This window comes from Taudactylus pleione, unplaced genomic scaffold, assembly GCF_031769625.1.
Source record: "Taudactylus pleione unplaced genomic scaffold, aTauple2 ptg001573l, whole genome shotgun sequence".
Lineage (NCBI taxonomy): Eukaryota > Metazoa > Chordata > Amphibia > Anura > Myobatrachidae > Taudactylus > Taudactylus pleione.
This window is the reverse complement of record NW_028285970.1, coordinates 3938538-3963243: the sequence shown is the minus strand read 5'-3', so window position 1 is coordinate 3963243 and position 24706 is coordinate 3938538. Positions and strand designations below refer to the sequence as shown.

At 45.2% G+C, this 24706-nt stretch overlaps 1 protein-coding gene across 5 annotated transcripts in view; it reads left to right on the top strand.

Annotated features, from left to right (window-relative positions):
• The first annotated feature begins 6032 nt into the window (after window positions 1-6032).
• NMRK1 (nicotinamide riboside kinase 1) overlaps window positions 6033-24706 on the top strand; it is a 58649-nt gene continuing 39975 nt past the window's right edge. The window contains exons 1-6 of one of the 5 annotated variants that reach the window (XM_088464059.1): window positions 6076-6112; window positions 7517-7576; window positions 11659-11712; window positions 17926-18016; window positions 22443-22491; window positions 22810-22975. In XM_088464059.1, the coding sequence (XP_088320185.1) occupies window positions 7530-7576; window positions 11659-11712; window positions 17926-18016; window positions 22443-22491; window positions 22810-22975 (407 nt within the window). In that variant the 5' untranslated portion in view covers window positions 6076-6112; window positions 7517-7529. Of the gene's footprint in view, window positions 6113-7494; window positions 7577-11620; window positions 11713-17925; window positions 18017-22442; window positions 22492-22809; window positions 22976-24706 lie in introns of those variants that run through there. The other 4 variants (XM_088464060.1, XM_088464062.1, XM_088464063.1 and 1 more) reach the window with 4 other exon arrangements.

The following is a 24706-nucleotide window of genomic DNA, read 5'->3' as shown; positions in this document are numbered from 1 at the left end:
CTTGCGTTCAATGCTGAATCTGGCCCTTAATAACTTGAAGATTTAAACCCGGGCAACGCCGGGTACTTCAGCTACTGTAACAATAAAGCTGTCCAGCATTTATGGGCTACAAGCAAAAGCATATTTACTACACATGCACAAAAAAATTTATGTATTTGCATCCCTTGCCATACTTGCCAACTTCTTTGATGTCCTTCCCTATATCATTAGGGCCCGCCCCGTCACTGCAAACTGCAGTGAATCGCGGGCCTGCGGGGAAGGTTGGGGCTAAATGATGCAGTTTTGCATCATTTAGCCCTGCCCTCTCCATACGGAGCTGTGATTCCCGGCAAAAATCTCCCCATCCTACCCACTACAGTAGAAAGTGGGTGGGATGCGGGAGATCGGGACACTTTTTTGGGGGAGCGGAGGAGTACACGAGAATTTGGGAGCCTCCCACAACTTTCGGGAGAGTAGGTAAGTATGCCCCTTGCATTGCAACATGGTTTGTTCAGGTACACAGTTACTTGCCCTATCTTACTCTATTCACAAATTTGAAATAGGACCTTAAGATGGGTACATGGGCATAAATAATATAGGTGTCTAACCCCCTTTTTCCACTAAAGGGACACCAGGTATCTAACTCCTATGATTTCAAATGTCGTCTATAGTGTACCCATCCTTACCTCCCGTTAAGTGGTAGACATACTGCTAATTCAGTGCCTCCACCCAAGTATAAGTATATAGTGAGGGGCTACTTGGGGAACCATATATATATACATATATATATATATATATATATATATATATACAATTTGCTTAGTCCCTTTGTCTGGAACGCTCTTTGAATTTGAATCTCATAGACTAATTAAGATATTAATGTGATTCTTTGGCAATGGATTTCAATCAGCAATAAATTACAGAATTTGTAATAAACTGTATAAAATTTGATGAAAAAAAAACATAAACAAAAACCATAATAAATTCTTTGGTATAGCTAACCTTAAAATGTCAAGAAAACTACAAGATCACAGAGCCGGCATAGTGACCCGGGGGAAGCGGGATAGGATTGACCGCCGCCGGCTGCTGTTCTCACGCATTACTAGTGGTCTGTGCTCTCGCATGGACCCGGTGCCCTAGCCATGTGCGGACACGGTTTACATTCTGCCCAGTTCAGCTACTGATTGGCCGCTGCGTGACATAACAATTATATAATGAGGGAGGGCGCACGGGCGGCACAACAGGTGAGGCTGTTGCCGTAGGGGGCGCTCTTCCCTCACCTACTTTCTCCAACACTTTGTTTTCAGACTCGCAACTCCCAGCCAATCAGCACCTGGTTTGCACCTCGAAAGCAACACCTCTTTTCTCTGCTTTCCACGACAGCTGCCGCCTGCCGCTGAATGGTGGGAGGCTGGGAGACAGTGAGGCGGAATAAGAGTGCATTATCACTTGCATTAATGGGAGCTCAACTTGCAATACCCCTGGAAATGGTCCATTTTGCTTAGATATCACTTACTCCATAATCTGAGTACTGCTCCTTGGATGATAAAGTTTTTATGATATTATAAGTGGTGTAACTAGGGTATTTGAAGCCCAGGGCAAGTTAAAATACGGAGCCCCCTGCCCCAAGCATGTGAATGCTGAAAAAGTGGGTGTGGCCCCTGAAAAATGGGGACGTGTCAACATGACACACCACCATTTCTCGAGAGTCTAGGAACATTCCTTTCCATTCCATATGCACCTTAATGCCCCTAGTAGTAGTGCCCCCTATGCAGTGCCCACTGTAGTAGTGCCCATTATGCAATGTCCCCAGTAGCAGTACCCCTTATGCAATGCCCCCTGTAGTAATATCCCTTATGCAGTGCCCCCAGTAGTAGGGCCCCTTATGCAATGCACCCTGTTGTAGTGCCCCTTATGCAGTGCCCCCTTATACAGTTCCCTCAGTAGTGCCCCTTATGCAGTGTCCCTTATACAGTGCCACTTATGCAGTGCCCCCAGCAGTGGTTCCCCCTATGCAGTGCCCCCAGTAGTTCCCTTTATACAGTGCCCCCAGTATTGCCACCACTAGTGCCCCTATACAGTGCCCCAGAAGTGGTCCCCACTATGCAGTGCCCCCCAGAAGTGATACACCCTATGCAGTGCCCCCAGTCAGTTGTGCCCCTTATACAGTGCCACTTACATATATAACACAAAAACACACACAAAACTCTTACATGAATCTGCTCCTGTGCCCGCCGCCGTCCGCTCCTCCGTTCTCCTGCTCGGCACTACGGGAGAGACGTCATGATGTCTCTCCCATAAACCACTGCAGGAGCCTGAAGGCAGAGCTCATGAGTGAGCTCTAGCACAGCTTCGGCCATGAGTTCAGCAGCCAATGAGTCTGTCTGACTCTGTGGCTGCTAAAACAAACACACCACCGCTGGGTAGTACACTCACTGTATTATCCGGTGCCGGCGGCGGTGTCTGTTTTACTGTAACCACTTACTAATGCCACTGACCTGTACCAGGGCCGGCGGCGCCCTGCACCCCCCTACCCCTACCCCCTGTGCCGACTGCGTCCAGGGCACGTGCTCCGTCCGGACCCCATCCCTAGTTACGCAACTGACTGTTATAGATCAGCAGATTCAACGACAATAACTTGCGTAGCAATTGATTTTATGTCATAACAATTTAACATTTATTTTTAGTATATATCCCTACTAATAACGAGAAATATAGCTACTTAAGATATTCCTATACTAATATGGTGTTTACTCTATGTTTTACAATATTATTACTTACACCTTTAATTATATTATAGAAATAAGAGTATATTACAAATTATCTTCTGGTACCAGAAGAACACATAACGGCTGTATTTATATATGCATATTTAGTTTAAACTTCAAAGGGTGTTCTAGTCTCTAGAGTAGTTGAAAGTTCACAAGTCATGTATCTCCAATAAATATATAGCTATATATTAAATGGTACTGATCCTGAGGGTTCCAATTTGGGGCTGTATTCAATTAGAAGCGAAAAGCCGAGATCAGCAAAAAAGTATTGTCGATTGCGACTTTTTGCCTGTCGGAAACTTAGGGGGTCATTCAGACCCACTCGCGAGCGGCAGTCCGCTCGCAAGTGGGTCGATGTTCCCCACTGCGAGCCAAAATCACTCCTGGCCTTGCGGTTGAGAAACCTGACCACAGGGTTTCTCTCGCAAGTCCGATGGTCGCGATGGTCAAAACCATCGCGACCATCTTGTTGGACGCTCGTATATGCTGTGGGTGGTGACCCACAGCTATACGAGCGTCCAGGAGGACGCTCCATTTTAATGGAGGTGGGCCCTGATTCAGAGCGAGCGCTCTGGTCAGAGCGTCCGGCTCTGAATCAGGGCCTTATTTCCATAATCAATTCCATCCGCTTTTCGCGTACGCGGACAGTCAATGCAATGTAATAGGCGAAAAAGATTTGCCTCTGAATAGCAGGAGAAAAGAAGTGCAACATTTTTATTTTGGGGTGCAAAGGTGGGGAAACCACTCAGAACCCTTGCGACAGCGTGTCGCCGTTTTCGCGTCTTTTGGAATTGAATAGGGCAAATAGCTGGTACGTGCATAAGTTTCCGAGGCTAAAATACGCGATGTAGGTGAAAAGTCTGGCATGCAAAACTTTATTGCGGGTGCGAAACTAATTAAATACCGCCCTTAGTTGTTAAAATGTAGCAATTGCTTCAACTGGCCACTAGATGGGAGTGTTGCTTGTCTTATAAACATTGGCAGTCAGAACTATAATGAAGATTTCACTCTGGACGAAGTCTTTGGTAATTTTAATAAACTGACTATTAGTTTGTACATCTTCTTTATGCATACGGAGAGCAAGTACTATACTGCATTGTTTCATATGGCTGCTAGTATTTAGTGCCCTGCATTTCGGAAGTTTTCTTACCCTGCAGACTATCAGTTCCTTCTAATTGGCTGCCGGTCAGGCACTCCAACTGCCACTCCTCTTCCCCAGCTCATTACACTGGAGCTGTCTGTAGGCAAGTATGCCTCTGATACTGTGGTCATTGTCTATGTGAGTGCAATGCATGCAGGAGCGTATCTATAATGGGTGCAGGGTGTGCGGTGCACACGGGCCCCTGGGTCCAGGGAAGCCCGCACCGCACACCCTACACCCTTATTATCTAATACCTACCTCCCGCATCGGGTGTCTCAGCTCTGCACAAATGCTAGAAAATGGCCGGCGTTTTGCGCATGTGCAGTGAGGAAATCACCGGGTAAATGGCGTGGCTGCACATGCACAGACTAGTCCCCAAAGTCTACTGATGCTGCAGTCGCTGGTCAGCCGCGTCAGTCTGCTGCCGGCTGCCGAGGAGAGACGAGGGGGCCCCAGACGGGGAAAGCACAAGGGCCCCCTCCTCTCAATACGCCCCTGCATACATGAGTTTACTCACTGTTAGCTGGGCGCTGCTGCCGCTGCTAACTTGTCCACCAAGTGCCTCTCTCAGCTTCCTATCTGCCCTCTCTATGACTGCTGCTGGGCTGTCCTGTAGGGAACTGCCACTGGCTGCTCCGCCTCCTACACTGCAGGCACGCCCCCTCTCCTGCAACACAGCCTTACAGCTGCTGGCATGTGCTACGACTCCGCCCCCTCAAAGCTTTGTTTTTGGCACATCCTAGTAACCAGGTAGCTTCCTTATCACCCAGGCTCTCCCTGTGCTGCACCATCGCCGCGACCACTGCAGCAATGCTCTCCATTCTGTCAGCGGTAAGCTCCTCTACTGACAGCCACCACTAATGCCTCCTCTCCGGCTCCACCCCCTTGCTCCCAGCAGCCCACCACGGTCACGCTGCCAGGGTCACAATGAGGTGGGCACTTAACGAGCGGAACGCTAGACTGGCTGCCAATGACCGCCGGCAACTCTTCTATACCCCTAGCTCTGGTGCCATGTGACCCGTCTTTGGCAACGCAACTCTTTTACTGCAACTGCCAGTCAAAAAAGACTGTAATATTTTAAACATAGCCTGTGACATGGCAGTTACTGTGTCTCTTAACACTGCTTAGTAATAGACCCCTCAGTGAGGAGACGGTGCATGGATGCAGTAATTACTCTCTCTTCATAAACTGAGTTATGCATGATATCCATCAACACAAAAACACCTTAACTAATATATGACATATCCACCGACGAGGGTAATAATATTCAATATCAAATCATATACCTGTGCCATCAAGATTTTTTCAATATAAAACTCCTAACGAGTATTTTTATATGTGACTGACAGTTTTCTACATTGCACAGAGAGATTCTAGTAACAAGTAACGGGTCATTGTTAATTCATTTCGACACAGTTATCCTTGAAAGGAATATAAGCCAAACTGTATCCATTATTTGTGACTTTTTATTATTGTTGTATGTGTATATACTTTTATCTGTGGGATTGTAGCAATAAATGTGTTTATAGTGAATATTTTGTTTGGGTTATAACAGGATTGCGCAGCCAGTTTTTTTATTTAATGAAAATATCTTTAGCCACTGTAGCCTATGGGCTACACTATGCAAAATTTACCAGGGGGGTCTTCCTGCCAGTGGCCGACGCACTTGTGTGGTCAGTAGACTGCTCATACACAGGAGTCCCGATGGAGGCGTGAATTAGACTGCTTATGCAGTCACTCACTCTGAGCACATCACAGAGACTGTCACTGCATGTGCTATTTGATACATTTGGGTAGTATTATAACATACTGCAATGCGAGTTGGAGCGCTAATATCGCCCCCAGATCGCATTGAGAATGTGATTATTGATAAATGGACCCCTAAATCTGCAGCCACTGTGTAACACTGGGGAAAAGCATATATTATGCATGTTTTCATTTGGTAAGATGGAGAACATCTATGTTAAACTATTTAATTTTCTGTTTTACGCTGCCCATATAAATCTGAGAATGAACTCCGTACAAAATAATTGTTGTATGTGAAACATACTCTGAGTTTATCTTTATAGAATGCTTGTTTATGTATCAGGTTCTCTGATAAGCTAATCCCCTCCTCTCAGCAGCTTGTACTGAGCCACATGACCATGTGTAACTGTCCGGCCTCTTAAACCCAGCTGACAACAGGGAAGAAGAGCATTACTACTGCAGGACCTCACATAAGGTAAACAGTACATTCATTCCCTATTGTAATATGTAATATTGTTATGCAAAGTCTAGCCCCTGCAGCTGTTACAGATAGCAAATCAGTCCTGCTAGTTTATTGATTGTTGCTTTCTGATAGGGGCTTATAGCTTAGCATTGCATAAATGTTATCTTATATCAATGAGTGAGAGGAAAAACAGGAGACCACAGCATGTCTGGAGGAAAAAGTAATACAATGATGAACAATATTCACTCTCTTATAAATATTCAATGGTTATAGGTCCTCATTCAGACCTGGTCGCAACCGGGTCAATGTCTAAGCCCTGCGCACGAGCAGCGGCCGAACTGCGCGTGTGCAAGCCCCGGAGCGAGAGAGAATTTCTCTCGCTCCGGAGTTCACTACAAAAGGGGCGGCTGTCGATGGTGATCGACAGCTCGACCCGTTTTGTAGGCGTGGCGGGGGGGGTGGTTTCATTCACAAACGGAGGCGTTCCTTAAGGAACGCCTGCCGTTTTGTGGGCGGCCACACTGACATCAACAGTGATGTCAGTGGGGAGCTTCCTGCTCGATTAGAGCAGGAAGCTCCCTGGGGCTTGCGGTTGCCGAGACCCAACCTTAGGGTCTTGTCGCAAGCCCCGATGGTCGTGACCATCGCGACCATCAACCTGGTCGGTCGCTAAAGCTTTTTGTGGTAACCCACAGCTTAGCTAGCGACCAGGAGGCCGCACTTAAAAAACAAGCGGCCGACCTTATTCAGAGCAAGCGCTCGCTTCTTGCGACTGCCTCTGAATGAGGGCCATACAGTTAAATAGAGAACTAACTTTAGATTTTGTATAGTAGCTGCTTGATAGCTCCCTGGAGACCAGGGCTCAGATCCCTGACTGCCTTTTAAACACATAACTGGCTAATATTAAACCTGATTCAGTATTATTTTATTAACAAATATGCAAATTACTTAATAAAATGATACTAAATGGAATACATGGCTGTTGTTACATAATGTTATAATTTAAAAGATCCACAATTTCTGGGACATTTTTGGAATAAGGTAATTGTATACAGTTTTTAAAAAAAATCTTTATGGCATGAAATGTCAATATATTAAGCGAGAAAGCGTGTCTGGCTGACTGTCTGTTTGTCCTTTATGCACAATCAGAGTTTTGGACCCTGCTAAATGCAAATTTGGCATGGTGGTATAGTTTGACCAGGAATAGGTTTTTTCCTAGGTTTGAACTTCATAGGGGCACACACTGTCACACAATCCCTAACAATGGGGACACTCTTAAATTACACAGGTTCCGATGCTGGCTCCAGTGGAAATTGGCAGTCTGCCAAAACCTGTGAGAAAGTATCCTTTTAACCTAAAACTTTAACTAGATGACTATTTCATATTAAATCCAGAGTCTCTGTCTTTGCATGGAAGGGCAGGAATCAGTATGATCAAATCCCGTCAGCTGAAGCTCGGCAGTGAAGATCCCGACAGGTACCTATTTTTTCTATTTACTAACCTAATCCCCCCCCTGCAACTCTAACCCTCCCTTAGGGGTGCCTAACCCTAACCTCCCCCCCAAGTGCCTCACCCTAACCCCCCTCTATGTGACTAAACCTAACCCCCCTTCCCTGCAGCCTAACCCTAAGTTTTCCGGGGGGGTGCCTAACCCTACCCTCCCCGCGGGGGTGCCTAAACCTAAACCCCCCTTCCCCATGTCTGACCCTAACCTCCTGGGGGGTGCCTAACCCTAAGTCCCCGCAGGGATTTTTAACACTTGACTCCATTCCTGAAGAAGAATTTGTGATCTGCGATCTCACTGCAAAGCCAGCACACTGTGATTGTCGTCACTGCCATGGCTGTGGGATTCAGCAACGCTGTATTATAAGCAGAGGGTAAGAGCAGAATTATTCACCCCTCCCCTCACTCCAGATAACAGCGGCTCAGAAAACAGGAGGTTGAGCATTGCACTGGGACCTTTAAGTGTGTGGTCTGCTGTCCTCCCTCCCTACATTATTAAACAAGTTGTAGCAGCTAGCAACGGCTCTGAGAATAGAAGGTCGAGTACAACGCTGGGACCTCTAAGTGTGTGGCCCGCCACCCTCCCTCCCTTCATTAATAACAAGTTGTCCATAGAGGTTGATACACAGCGCTAAAGACTAAGGAATAAACACAGCGAAGTGCTCCCCCTCTTGTTATCCTTAAATTGCCACTGGATAAAAAATTACCTGCGTGAATCTACTAAATATCGGCACCACTTATCAGTGATTGTGTAAATTTGGCAGTGTGATCTCTTAATGTCATTTTAAAGGGGAAATGAGGACTCAAGTGACTGTTTTTTATGCACAGAAACTTTTCTCCCTGTATTAATAATCAGCAGAGCCGGAGCTTATTAATCAATTATTTTGAGATGCTCATTGTATTGTTATTATATCTATTAATTGTTTTTCTACTTTTGTATTATTAAAATTATATATCAATTGCGCTCGGTGCAACTTCTTTGCATGATTATATCCATGTGAGCAAACAGTGGGGTCTTCAACCCGGTCAATGCCGAGTATCCCAGCTAGTAATAAACATATATATATATATATATATATATATATACATATATATATACACATATATGCACACACACAGAAGATGTAAAAAAAAACTATATAAAAGCTAATTTTACCTATACTTTTTGCAGTACTTCACAATGACAGAAGCAGGGGGTGGGTGATCCTGTGGATCACATCATAAGGCCCCATGCCCTGCCCAGTTTACCCAGAAAATGACATATGAACACTACTGTGGGAGGGATATTCTTAACTGGGGCACTACTGTAGAGGCATATAGTTAAATAATTAATTACTGTGGGCCGAGGTTATATTATGAAGTGTTGATCTACTGTGAGACATTGTAATATGTTGCTAATATCCTTGAGAGACATTTGTATTTTCTTATTTCCCTTTCATAAAATATATGCATATAAATGTCCCGGCACTCCAATAGCCCCAAGCTGGGCGAATACCTTGCTCCAGGTGCCCTCGATGAGGCGGAGATCACTCCCCTGTATTCAATCCACAGCAGACAAAGCGGCACTCAGGAGACTTTATACTGGGGTGAAACAACGTGTTTTAATTCGACGTTTCGAGGTACGGAGACCCCGTCTTCAGGAACACACAGAATATATATTTTTTTTTTTATTAAAAACTAGTAAATATTTTTCTATTACCATACAATTTACAAACAATGCTGGAGGTGGAGGGGGAGCGCTCCAAAAATTCTCACACAGGGTGCTAGTAGACCTGGGGTCAGCTCTGGGACAACCAATGACAAGGTGCATTCTCTTGATTATAGCTTGTGTCTGACCCAGTAGCTTTGTTTCCTGCAAGGGGGCCCAGGCAATCAGGTAATAACCGGGGAATTGGGGAACAGGATGCAGAAATATTGTAACATGTATCTAGTGTTCACTCTAGGTCAAGTGCCTGAAAGGGGGCATGGCCAAGAGAAAAGGGGGCCTTTCTTTAAGACACGCCCCCTTTTCATCACTCTCGGGGGCATGCTTGGCACTCCCGGATATGCTGGGCTACCCCCAAGCTCACCCTTATCAGTGAATAGATGCCGGACGCATGTGCCCAGCATCTATTCACCGGCAGTGATCGCTTCACCGCAGTTTCCCCACTGGCTGAACACTACGGCCCACGGGTGGGGATGGTACCTGGCAGGCTGTTTTAGCGGGGAGCCACCAAAAGGGGCATGGCGCATTGTGCCTTTTTGAAATCGGGCAGGGCGTGGTGCCCCACTAAAACAGTCTAGCGGGAACGCTATGTATACACTTGAAAGAGTTCTGCTACACTTGATTAATAGTAATTGCTGACCGTCCCTCTGGAGTCCCAGGATCCCCGTGTATAGCCGCACATAGCGGGTACTGACCCATACATGCTTACTGAAGTGTAGGCTCTTCTCCCGCATTCTGCCCACTTCACTAGGAAGTGGGCAGAATAAGGAGAATTTTCTTGTAGACCGGCGGGTCCGCGAGTAGGGGACGTGACCTAAAGACGCGATTCTATGAGAATCGCATAATTTGGCCCCGCCCTTATTTAAATATGCGCCATTCACAGCAAATTGTCGCAAGGGGGCGGGGCTTCATGAGGCGACCCGTCCGCCCCCAACACCTCCCACCTGCTTCTCCTTCCCTGTGCTTTTCCCGCGGAGGAAAAGGCAAATGTCGGCAAGTATGTCCTAAAGCACATGTCCAACTAATATAAAAGGCATGGAAACGCATTGCTTGGTTAAATAAAGCGCATGAGTAATGTTACAATAGATTTTGCTGAAAGTATTAGATGTTTGCATTTTCAGCATATGTGGTCCTGAAATGTAAATGTGCTTGTGATAGCTATAAGGCCATTCGCAAAATAAAATTGTTATGCGTTGTGGACAAACTAAATGAGACAAGAAGTATCTATATTGCTCATTCTGTATCTCTCTTAGCAATTCCTAGGAATCCTTCCCATGTGCATATTTACAACTGAACTTTGAGTGGTTTCATAGCTTGTGACCTTGAAGTAAGATAAAGAGCATATGGTGGTAAAGCTCACACAGTTTCAAGTTTAACTGAGTGAAATTAAACTCATGGTATTTATTACACATCTTCTGGAAGATATGTTACAATTTGAAATTTTTGCTACATATTTTCTTTATTCTCCATCTCTAGGGAGTGTTTTCAGGATCAGCATCCTGGAAAATAGTTTTATATCGTATGCTATTCTCTTTGCATTGTTTTATAAACTTTTTCCTTTTGTGTCCTTTAGGTAGCTTCCCTCGAAATGCCATGCCAGTATCTCAGACCCGATGCCTGCATCCGAAGACGCAGGATCAGATCAATATAGCGACCATTGGTTGCGATGTTTGCAGCAACGCCCATCTGAGTAAGCCTAAGCTTACTCAGAATGGCCTCCTCATTTGCGCTGCCGAGACCAGTAAATGTGGTCGTTAGATGCAGACACTGACCCCAGCACTCCCAGAAAACATGGACAATGCCCCCCGTTTTTGAGAACACTGCCCAGCGCTGCCCCTAATCGGCCGCAGTCTGTGAATCGGCCTGTATCTTAGGGGGCCCTGCGAGCAATTTTGCAGGACCTGTTCTCTACATGCGCAGTCTTCCTGCCATCGGAGATGTATGCAAACCATCGGGTTTGCGCACATATTTGAATCATGCCCTAAGTTCATACATGCAAATAAAATAAACAGTAGCTGTGTTTCTTCATATTCTATGCAGCTCAAAAGTGGGCCTTACTGACTATGGAACACTAATATGTATAGAATTGCTAAATTTGTCAAAATGGTTCTATAGCGCAAACCTATTTTTCTCATGTAGTGAATTTTCTCAGCGAACACTTAAACTCAATTGAATAAGGATTGTGTAGGTCTACAATATTTATTATGTGTTGTAATACTTTTGGTAGGTGTACTTGCTACTTCCATTAATAATGTATTTTGGAACTATATGCTAATATTGTTTTGTTTTATTGCATATGAAAACATTTTTAGGAAATGATAAATATCTACAGTGTACATATTTTACACAGAAGTGAAATCCGGGAAGGACGAGCCATGAAAACGTTCATTGTTGGAATTGGAGGGTAAGTTTATACTAAGTGAAACTATGTACTGTGGCAGAGAGACTCAGGTGCCACAGCTCAAGGTGTTAAAAGGCAGCCCAGAACCTGGGAGAACCCATTGTTTCAGGCTGACAACCTGGGTGTAGCTCATAATCAGGGTTTTCCTGGGAGCAGGGCATGGGATCCACCTCAATCACTTTGTGAAGTAACTTCTCTATTTAGCTGAGCTGTATGTTTAAAGTAAACCAGTGCTCCTGATGCCAGCAAGTGGCCTGGTGATACTAGAGCTGTGGAAACTGAGCTAGTGTTAGGGAATCTGTATCAGACAGCATGACTGCTCCAGAGCACTGGAGTGGGTGTAAAGAACCAACAGGCTGTTCATTGCATGTAACTGCTGGAAATAAAAGTCACCTACAGCTTGTAACACTACCGGTGTCCATGCTGTGTATTAAGCCAGGTGGTGCAGCATGTGTTATTGAGGCAAAAGTCTAAAAGGGAAAGTCTTTTTGTTTTGTTTTGTTTTGTTGCATGTATATTAAAAGAGGGTTCTGCTGGTAATAAGTGGTGAATGGTGAATATCACTACTACATGATTAACGACGCCAAACTTAAATTTACCAGCAGTCCTCAGGCAGATATGGAGGAAATTTTACGAACCCTTGCCAATTTAGCTGTGGGTCAGCAGGTACATTAGACACAGATGCAGACACACTTAACTAGTTAACTGCCCTTGCCCAGGCTCAGCTGGAATGTAACCAGCTCCCCGGGGAGACTTCTGGCTCCACCCCCAACAGTGATGGCTGTAGCTTTATGCAGCTCCTGTGATGTGCAGCTGTTTCTGCCTACAATGACCCTTTGTGGGTCTCCAGCACCGGAGCAGAACCACCACCAGTGAGGGGAACTTCCTTGCTGTACATGGGGAGGTTTCTAACCTCCTCCATGCCCGGCAAACAGCAGCGCCAGGAAAGGGAGAGGCGCCATTCCAAGATGGTGACCGTTTCGTCTCTGCACTCCTAGCACTCAGCTCCCCCTCTCCTCACTCTCCTATTACTGCTGCTGAAAAGGTTTTGGATGCTCCTGTACCTACTTTGGCCACCTTTGCAGATTTTGTACAGGCTATTAAAGATACAATGGCAATTGACAGAGAGGGCGAGATGTAATAGGGTGCGAGTTTTGGAAAAGTGTGAGTTTTACACAAAACTCGCACATTTTGTAATCCAGACCAATACAAAAGCGTACGAGAACATGCAAACTCGCATTTTTCAGAGCTCGCACATTTCAAATTCGCATCCATATGTTTTCACCATTTTGGACATACAACTCGCCCAATGTAATAGGGTGCGAGTTCAAAATTTGCACATAAAACATTACCATTATCTCTCCAAAAAATAGACCTAGGTGACACTGGAGAGTTGTATGTGACAATTTATAAATGTTTATGAAAAAATGGAAATTGCATTACATAAACATATATAAATACATTTTTAAAAATGTAATTACTCATATTTATGTACATTTTTATAAGTGTCTAAATACCATTATCCAAACCCATAAGCTGTAATGTTTCACAGAATTAATGTACCTACACATCTGTACAATTTTCATATATTTCAAAATATACTTAAAAATCTAAGTTTAGTTTAGAAAGAAAGACAGAGGCGAATTTCATTTAACTTGCTTTACTAAACTAGTAATATATGTGAAAAATGATCACAAAACATTTTTATTACAAAAATTACTGTGAGGCAGATGAGCCTCTACCCCTCCCTGCCCCTTTAGGTGCACCTCCCCGTGTACGGGCACTACGCCTCGGGGGACTGAGTGGTGAGGTCGTTTGGGGACTGGTGGTTTGTGAACTGGGTGTCGATGTTGATGGCGCTTCCCTAAGGGCCCTTTGTGCCACCTGCTCCCTTTGTAATGCCACAAAGGCCTGTGTTTGCTCCTGTATGGCAGCATTTTGGTCTTCGGATGCCTGTGTTTGCTCCCGTATGGCAGTACTTTGGTCTCTGGTGGCCTGTGTTAGCTCCACCAGATGCCTACTCAAGTTGCTGGCCATACGGGTGCGGGTCCCCTCGGCTACTGCAGAGGTCCTATTCAGCTCCCTGAGCTGGTGTGTGATGCTGTCCATTTGTATTTTTTGATGTTCCATGAACTGCATCTAGTGTTCTCGAAAGCTGTGCAGGGACCGAGCTAGCTCATCTGCACTGGGGTGGGTGGGTGGCAGTGCTGTCTGCTGTGTGGGTGGCTGGTGCTGCTGGGTAGGTGGGATGTTGCCACAGGACTCAGAGGAATTGTGGCCTCAGACTCCTCCTCCTCAGACGTATAGGACACCAGGCCAAAATGTCTGCCTGGCCCTTTGCCGCTGGTGGCGTGGAGGCACATAAACTCCTGATGGTCCTGAAATTGAAAAATTGAAATTAGAAATATAGTATAACTAAAATGTTTAAAAGTGTAACTGAAGTAATTTTGGAGAACTAACAATGTTTGCGTTTAAAATATCTATGCTTGAAGACAGGTGCATTCAGTAGTGCCTGCACTAAAGTCGCACAACGGGTGTATCTGCTTGCGAAATGCTACGTTACTGTGTCAGCGCTTATTGTAACATTTTGCATGAAGATACACCCTCAGTCGCACAGAGAATATAGGCATGCCGCATATCATTGGAATCAGCAGAAGTTGCTTGTGCAAACATTTTTTTACTTAAAATTGTCCGATAAAAATGGTCTGCACTATATAGTCACCCTACGGCACGGCAAAATTATAAGGCCTGTTTAACATGCATCTAATTGAGGGATAAATACAATAAAAATAAAATGAGCATTGTATAAAACCGGATGGCACCATTAAAAATAACAATAAAATCTCATCACCCTGAGGGGAATTGAAGGGATAAAAACATAAAAACAAGAAGGTAAGCAGTGGCGTAACTACTGCCCCCGCAGCCCCTGCGGTGGCTTGGAGGCGCTGGGTAGCTTGGGGGCGATGGGGGGCAGTAGCAGTAACTACGGAGGGTGCATGGTGTGAGTGTGTTACCAGCGGGCGCCCGGCTCCTATTCAAACCAGCTGGAGGACGGAGCTCCCTCCATCTTCCGGGTCCCGCAGAGCACTATGGGAGTGACGTAATGACGTCACTCCCATAGTGCCGAGGAGCGGACGCCGGGGTATGGACGGCAGCAGCACTGGAGCGGGGATAAAGGTAAGTGTTTGTGTTTTTTACTTTTGTGTGTGTGTGCGCGGAGGGGGGGAGCAACTACAGGCGGCTAACTACAGGGGGCTAACTACAGGTGGCTAACTACAGGGGGCTAACTACAGGGGGCTAACTACAGGCGGCTAACTACAGGGGGCTAACTACAGGGGGCTAACTACAGGAGGCTAACTACAGGCGGCTAACTACAGGGGGCTAACTACAGGCGGCTAACTACTAGAAGGGGCACTACAGGGGGCTAACTACTAGAAGGGGCACTACAGGTGGCCCTGCATAATGGGCACTACTACAGGGGGCACTACTATAGGGAGCATTGCATAAGGGGCACTACTACAAGGGGCATTGCATAAGGGGCACTACTACAGGGGGCATTGCATAATGGGCACTACTACAGGGGACATTGCATAATGGGCACTACTACAGGGGACATTGCATAAGGGGCACTACTACAGGGGGCATTGCATAATGGGCACTACTACAGGGGGCATGGCATAATGGGCACTACTACAGGGGACGTTGCAAAAGGGGGACTACTACAGGGGGCATTGCATAAGGGGCACTACTACAGGGGGCATTGCATAAGGGGCACTAGTATAGGGGGCATTGCATTTTGGGGCACAACTACAGGGGGCACTGTATAAGGGGCACTAATTTGATACACAGTTTACAGGTTATAAACTATGTTCCCAATAATCTGGTTCTACACGGACATAAAAACTGTGCAACCTGTCTTGAGCTGAGGTGACGGACTGGCAGGAGCAGAAAGGAGGGTTGGTGAAGTAGATCTGTCAGGGTGGGATGTAATGGGCATTACTGTTTGGCATAATGTGTATTTGGCATTACTGTGTGCACAATGTGCTATTAGGGGCATTACTGTGTGGCATAATGTGTAAGGGGCATTACTGTGTGGCATAATGTGTTGTATGTGGCATTACAGTGTGGCATAATGTGAAATAGGGGCATTACAGCATGGCATAAATTTGTTATAAGCGCTTTACTGTATGTCATTATGTGTTATATGTGGCATTATTGTGCGGGATGTGTAAGGGGCATTGCTGTGTGGCATAATGTGTTGTAAGGGGCACTCCGGTGTGGCATAATGTGTTGTAAGGGGCATTCCGGTGTGGCACACTGTGTTATAAGTGGCATTACTTAGTGTGTCATAATGTGTAAGGCACGTTGCTGTATCATGTAACCACACACCTTAAACGTAGTCTTTGGGTGTGTTTGATCTTTGGGTGGGGGGAGGGCACCTGGAACTTTTTTGGCATGGGGGAGCAAAATTTATAGTTACGCCACTGAAGGTAAGAACATAAAAACCACTGTGTTTGAGCTTTGAGCTTTTATGTTCTTACCTTCTTGTTTTTATGTTTTTATCCCTTCAATTCCTCTCAGGGTGATGATATTTTATTGTTATTTTAAACGGTGCTATCTGGTTTTACACAATGCTCATGCTATTTTTATTGTATTTAATTGTATTTATTGTATTTATCCCTTAATTAGATTATGCATTTTGCACCTTATTTCATATGCGTATATCTATGAAGTAATATGTATTGTGTAACTCTCTTAATTTGTTCTCTCTATTGTTGACCAAAGGGTGATATACTGTTTAGGTATTTGATTTCCCCACCTTTACCTCATACCAATGGTCCCATTGGATGAGTGATATAAGTTGGGGGGTTGACTAAGATTCGGGTCTTACCTTTTAAACTCTGTTACTAAACAAATTGTTACATTTTTGATGTTCCACATGACATGGAATTAGACAAATGTTCTATAGAATAGTGAAAACATCATCAATGTCCATCCAGTGGTTCTCGAGATTAGCCCTAACAAACAGACAGATATACTATGTATAGATATGTGAGGGTATTTGAGTGGTGGTAGGCAAAATTTTGCCTAGGGCGCTGTTATGGAATCGGCATGATATACCGCCGGACGTCAGCCCGGCGGATGAAATACAGACGCCGGAAGGCCGGCAGATGGATATCCCGACAAGGTAAGGACAGAGGCTATTCCTAACCCTCCCCCCCAACCCTCCCTTAGGGGTGCCTAACCTCCCCCTCTAGTGCCTAACCCTCTCCCCCCTCTACTGCCTAAACCTAACCCCCCCTCCCCGCACCCTAAACCTAACCCTCCCGGGGGGGTGCCTGACCCTAACCCCCCTTCCCCTAGCCTAACCCTAACCCTCCCGGGGGGGTGCATAACTCTAGCCCCCCTCATGCGCAGCAATTTGCTCCCGACGCCCGGCTTACCTACGATCGGTATGCCGGGGGTCAGGATTTCAGCGTGGGGCTAATGATAGGCATCAGGATTTAGACGCCTATCATTAGTCCCATGCCTGGATTTCACTGTCGGGAAGCCGGCGGTCCGCATTTGGCCTGTCGGCCTCCTGACTACATACCCACTGTGATACCTTGCACCGACCCTGCATGCAACTGTATTTCCCAAAGTTCTGACTGGAGATGGAAGGGAGTACTTACAGTACTAAACAATTGAAAATAAAATACAGTGCCACATGATAGCCAATTATTAAATTCAATAATTGTACATATTCTTTGAAAAAATGTTTTATAAACTATAGTAGGTAATCAAAATAATCAATGCACAAAGCCAAAATAATAGAGGGGGCTGTAAGGGGATGTGAAAAGAGTGGAATATGGTTTTGTTTTGTTTTCCACATTCTGCATAATTTTTCTTAGTATGTAATAAAATGATATACAGTACAATCTTCCTCTATACAGTATGGTTACCATATTTCTAGTGTTTATATATTTGCATTTTTAACATATTTATATTTTACCAATTTTTTATGTTCAGCTGGAATTTTTTTTCCATTAATAATACAGTCAATTATTATTCTTTTGCACTTTATTACTTTATTCTTTATTGCCTAACTGCTTATGAAATATACAGGTGTGTTTTAATATTTGTTACCTTTTATTTAATTACTATTGTTTTATTCTTGATTCTAGTAAGCTGTTATGAACACAAACCTAAATTTGTATTGTATTCTTATTGCGGAAGCGTGACAAATGGTGGGAAAACAACACTTGCTGACCAGCTTCTGAAAATACTTCCTAATTGCAGCATCATCAGCCAGGATGACTACTTCAAGGTATTGATGGCATTGCTACTGGTAGCAAAATGTCCAATTTTCATTAATATTACTACGGTGGTCCAAAAAGTAATGCCTAAATGCTCATAACTCTGAAATAATATGCAACATTTATTTGAAACTTTGTCAGTTTGTAGTTTAATATGTCTGCTAGCTATATATGTATTTTTGTTTAGGTAGTCCAAGAAATACCATGGCAGAAAAGAAATACACCCACGCTCGGTTTTACCCATATCATACATGGTACCAGCAGCATGGCAATATTAATGCCATAAATGTATACAAAACAGAAAAACTTTTGCCATCGGCGCTAATAATAATATACTACAAATTTATGTGTGTGCAGCAAATAAAACAAAGGGGATTTTGTCATGATTTGATCAAAGCATTTAAGCCTGCAGCCCAGCAACTCGCCAGGGATCCCTGGCATGGGCTGACTAGTGGTCAGGGCTGATGCTGCGGCTGGGGGGCTCCCCTGGCTGTGGCATCAGTCCCCCATTAGAAAGGGTCTAGGGCTGGTTCTGTGAATTACAGGGAGACTCTATGCAATTTTTTCCCTGTACTTAGTCAACCAGGACTGGGTTTGCAAAGTCCGGGGCTGGTTCTGTTTTGGGGGTGGACCTCACGCAGTGGCGGGCTGGGCCGGGGGGCAGGGTGCCCCCCGGGCCACAGCGTCATGCGGGCCGCGGGCCACGGTGCAGACTGTGTCACTGTGACACAGACTGCACCGCGTGTGTAGCACTGACCGGACGGAGTTCGGTCAGCGCTACACAAGTGACAAACACACAGCCGCCGGCTCCGGCAGCTGTGTGTTTGTTGTAAGCAGCAGCCAATGAGAGTCTGTCAGACTCTCATTAGCTGCTGCTGCGCCCACTGCAGGAGCCGCTCCATCTTCAGGCTCCTGCAGTGGGCAATGGGAGAGGCGTCATAACGTCATATGACGTCTCTCCCATAATGCACAGCGGCGCGGCCCGGGAAGGACAGACAGAGGAGCGGATGGCGATGGCGGGAGCGGGGATTCAGGTAAGTGTTTGTTTTTATTTTTACTATGTGTGTCTACTAGGGGGGGGGGGCTGGCACTACAAGGGGGGAGACCACTACTGGGGGCACCACAAGGGGGGAACCACTACTGGAGGCACTGCAAGGGGGGGACTACTACTAATGGGGGCAATACAAGGGGGGGACTACTACTACTGGGGGCACTACAAGGGAGGGACTACTGGGGGCACTACAAAGGGGGAATCACTACTGGGGGCACTACAAGAGGGAGGGACTACTACTGGGGGCATTACAAAGGGGAACCACTACTGGGGGCACTACAAAGGGGGGACTACTACTACTATGGGCACTACAAGGGGAGGGGACAACTACTAGGGGCACTACATAGGGGGGAGGGGACTACTACTAGGGGCACTACATAGGGTGGAGGGGACTTCCACTGGGGGCACTGCATCGAAGGACCACTGCTGGGGGCTCTATAAAAAGGGCAATACTGGGGGTACTGCATAGGGGGGAGATTACAACTGGGGCCACTATTTAAGGGGCACTGCATAAGGGTTACCACTATTGGGGGCACTGCATGGGGTATGGACTGCTACTGGGGGCACTATATAAGGAGCACTGCATAAGGGGTACCACTACTGGGGTCACTATATAAGGGGCTTACTACTGGGGGCACAAGGGTCACTGCACAGGGGGGACCACTACTGGGGGCACTGTATAAGGGGCACTGCATAGGGGGGATCACTACTGGGGGCACTACTGGAGGCCTGCATAAGGACGTCCTCTCTTGGGGCACAGGGGGGCACTGCATATGGGCACCAAGACGGAGCTGTCCCTAATCTTTATTTTTACTTTATATTAATCCCATATGGCCAGCCTCCTCCCTGGAACACTTGAGGGGGGGGTGCCGTAGCACGCACGTTCTTCGGGCACCCAGGCTACACACTACTCCTCTGCCAGGGCCGCCTGCATGCATTTGCCCCCCAGGCTAAAAGTTGCCAGCCAGCCCCTGACCTCACGTCAATTTTTTTTAACATTTAACTCTTTATTTGCTTTTTACAGTCAGATACATGCAGGCATCTCACTGATTTGTCACCATCTGTATTGGTCCGTGTCACTGAATGTCTTTCTGCCATTTCAGCTTGGATGTCATCTCGCCACCTCAAACTTAATATTTCTAAAACAGAATTAATTATATTTCCATTGGCACATAACAGTTACCAACCTGATCTCTCTATCACTGTTGATAACTCAACAATCCACCCTGCCCCACAACCTGGCAGCCTAGGTGTCATCCTTGTTCCCCACATACAATCTTTCTCAAAATCATGTTACATACATATCCAAAGTTCTACCATATCTCACACAAGACACTGCAAAAACTGTAATCTGGGTACTCATTATTTCCCGCATTGACTATTGCAATAGTCTCCTTACTGGTCTTCCCAAAATCAGGCTCTCGCCACAATAATCCATTATGAATGCAGCTGCAAGGCTGATTTTCCTCGCTAAGCGTTCATCGTCTGCTGTTCCACTCTGTCAGTCCCTCCATTGGTTATTGGTTTTCTACTGTATTCAATACAAAATACTTTTATTTACACATAAGGCTATTAAACAAACCACACCAACATACTTCACTCATCTCAAAATATCTCCCAACCTGACCTCTCAGCTCAGCACAAGATCTGCTTCTCTCATCCCCACACATTACTTGCTCCCATTCAGTTACAGGACTTTTTTTGAGCTGCACCCATTCTGTGGAATGCCCTCCCATGCACAGTAAGACTTTCCTCTAGTCTCCAAACCTTCAAGCATTCCCTGAAAACTCACCTCTTCAGACAAGCTTACCAGATTCCAGAACCGCCCACATAACCTCCATATCTAATTACATCCCCTCTTACAGTCCACATATAACCTGACACTCAGGACCTCATTCAGAGTCGGACAAAGCGGCCACACGGTCGTACGCCACCGATGTTCTCTATAGTGCGCATGCGTAAAGTTTGCAATGTGCGTGCGCAAACTAGCGGCTACGATCATAAAAAATTTCTCTCTCCTTGAACACCGCCAGGTCGGTAGTTTGAGTGACAGATTGCAGTGTTTGTGGGTGGTAACATGGGAAGGTGCTTGAAAACGGGGGGGGTGGAGATCCGAACGCAGGCGTGCCTCATTATGCGAACGGCGTTTTATGGGAGTGCATAATTAACAAAGTAGTGTCATGGCACACGTGACAGGGGAGGTTTTACACTGACATCATCGTAGAGCTTAAGAGAGGGTCAGGTCAACCTTTAGCTCTACGACCAGTTCCGATGGCATACGATGCTCGCGATTAATCCTTATGTAGCCGGAGATGACGCACTATGCGTACGAGATGTGGGCGTATTTTTAGCATCCAGCTAACGGTCAGCTAACGATCCGACCTTAGGGACGCAACATGCGTGTGCATCATTTGCATATCCGGCCCCTTTTTCAATACGACCGTGCGGCCGCTTCAACCGACTCTGAATGAGGTCCTTAGTCATTCTTTCACATCCTCCTGACATTTGGCCGACATTCCTGTGTGACTGGATCATGCAGCCCTCCAAGAAATTGCATTCTGGCTGGATCAAAATTCAATCTATAGCACCTACACTTGTGTATCAATGCCTATCTCCCTATAGATTGTAAGCTTGCGAGCAGGGCCTTCCTACCTCTGTCTGTCTTTACCCAGATTTGCTCTATTAATGTTTCTAATTGTGAAGCGCAATGGAATATGTTGCGCTATATAAGAAACTGTTAATAAATAAATACAGGATAGAGTGCACCTTCTCTGTAAGAATCTAGGATCAGTTTTGGATACAAAGCCGGGGCAATCCTCAGAGCTAGGAACTGAACATGGAATGATCTCCAAGAGATGGGTAGAGGAAGTTGGGGCAGACTATTGTGAAACTGCAGCACAGAGAGTTTTTTTTAGAGCCATGACTGGCTTTTTATTATGGTCCAATACACCCAGGTCTAGGTGCATCTTAAACTTTAGACCTTCAGAGTCCTGGCACATTGGCAGCTTAGTTTTATTAGAGACTAATGATGTCAGGGACTCTGATGAACTACTGTAGCCTAATGGCCTTCTGGACTGTATAAAATGAGGAGACTGCTGCATCGGGATCAGGATTATATGAGCGTACAGTGATTGAGTGTAAGCTCTGCTTTGCTGTAATGCACGTCAAGCCATGTCCTCTTTTATAATTAGTGTTTGATGTACTTTTGACGTACACCATAAAATATGACTGATTAATTAACCTACATGCTTATGCAGTTAACATTTGTGTTCAATGTTGCCTCTTTGTTCACTTTAAAATATATATATATATATATATATATTATATTGTCTACAAATGAAATACATTTTTTACCCTTTTTTCTTATATATTTTTTTGTTGTCTAGCCAGAGGCAGAAGTTGCAACAGATGAAAGGGGATTTAAACAGTTTGATGGTAAGCAATTTACTGTATATAGTGCATTTTATTGTTACAGAAGTACAAATATCAATGTAACAACTACTTTTATTTAATATTTATACATTATTTTGAGCACCATTTAAACCTATTTCTCAGTGAAATATCACAGACATAACAATCTGATAACCGGGGCCTGCAACGTGCTACCACCCAGAACTGCTCCACTGTAGTGTTGGGACAGACTACCTGGAGCGCCAGTTAGTATACTGGGGAGGGAAGGGGTAGAGCGGTGTGGGCTAAGCTGCCAGGTCCAATTACTAGTGTATATTGTTAATGTACATGTATCTCTTGCAGTACTTGAGGCCTTGGATATGGACTCAATGATGTCGGCTATACTTTCTTGGATTACACAGCATAACGAAAGTGTGGTCTTAAGTGAGGAATTAAAAATAATGCCAAATAAAGAGGAAAATACAGTACACTTTTTAATAGTTGAAGGTTTTCTTCTTTATCAGGACAAGTAAGTATGATGTAGTCACCATTAGTTGTAAATGCAGTATCTTCTATATGTCTTGCAGTCTGTTCATCAGTCTATGGGCCTGATTCAGAGCCGTTCGCTATTTGCGGTCGTTCGTTCAAAAACAAGGGGTGGCTATTCAAATGATCCCTTCGCAAATTGCAGTCTGTTCCCACCTCTAAGTCTGAACGAGCGCGCAAAACATACGCTCGTTTATTTGATAAAAACGCCCCCTGGCCGCTCGCACCATACGTCATGTCCGCTATTTATTAGATTAATCGAGTACATCGTAGAGCGTATGAACTGCTCGCTATTCTTGTGGTTGGTTTTTTCAACCGCTATTTTGCGAGCAGTTCTGAGTTAAAAAAAACCAAGTGACGTGGTCAATGACGCTGCTGTATTAATTATGCACTCCCTTAAAACGCCCATTTTGACCTTTAAGCACGCCTGCGTTCGAATTCCACTCCCCCGTTTTCAAGCACCTTCCCCTGTTACCACCCACATACGCCTCATTCTGTCACTCAAAATAGCAGGCACTCGCTATATAGCGTACAAACGATTTTCGGCCGCACTGACTGGTTCGCGCATGCATACTAAAAACCGTACGCATGCGCAGATGTGCGAACATCGCTCGGAACGAGCGTACTGCCGCTAGCGAGCGGCTCTGAATGAGGGCCTATGTGTGGACAAAAGCAGGCACTTCAATGTATTTATCCATAATTAAAAAATACGGAACTACAATTTTTGATCAATTTTATGGTATTGATTTGTAAAAATCTTTAAAAAATTATTTTATTTTTACTACCGCAGTATTTGTATCTCTTTACTAGTTCAACTATGAAACACACCACAACATGAATTCAGCTACATCTCCAGGGAGTTTGATAGGGGCAGAGCAGTTTACCAGAACTGTGCTACCTCTTGCTCTAATTGGTTGATTGCCATTGCCATCCAATAATCGGTGTGCTACTGTGGCCTCACACTGCATGTTTGTGCCTCAGAATCAGGCAGAGGATCCTGCCCAGCCATTCCATTGTGCTTAAAGATTATTCAGAGTGTCTGAGCAGGATCCACTGTCTGTCTATTGGCCTCCGGTTACATCTATATGGGGTGCAGATCCTTAGTGGTTATATGCTCTGCCACATGCACCTTTCAGATGCATGCTAAACTCTTTTTGAGTAGTTCAGTTATTTGGCAGCCGTTGCTAGATGACTCCTGTGACCATTTATGAATGGACTAATGTTACAAACCCGTCATACGCTGCATCCCCAGCTGTTGTGCTCAGTGTTGGCAGGTTTTTTTCCCCCTCTCTACCTCCACTTCCCATCTCTCCCTCCCTTTGGGCTCTATTTATTAACATTATTTTTACTAAAATAAAGTGAAAAAGGGTGTTTTCACATCCTTTTCACATTATTTTTGTTTCATCTAAAGTTACTAAAGGGCAATTGGAGTAGAATTCGTAAAATTCTACTCCAACCCCTAAGTATCACTTATTTTTAGTATGCAGATCGCATTTCCCATAAGTGTAATGGGAAATGTGATATGACCAAAGTTACTAAAAATAAATTGTGAAAAAATGACGGGGGAAGCCCTGTTACAATAACGCCACCTGGAGGTTATCCAGGGTCTCCCCTGGTTACGGACTCCTGCTCCACTTTGACGGGCAGAGCAGAGCCCGGAGCCTGTCCCAGTGATCAGCTGTGTGGTCTAAACACCCCACATGCTGATCACTGC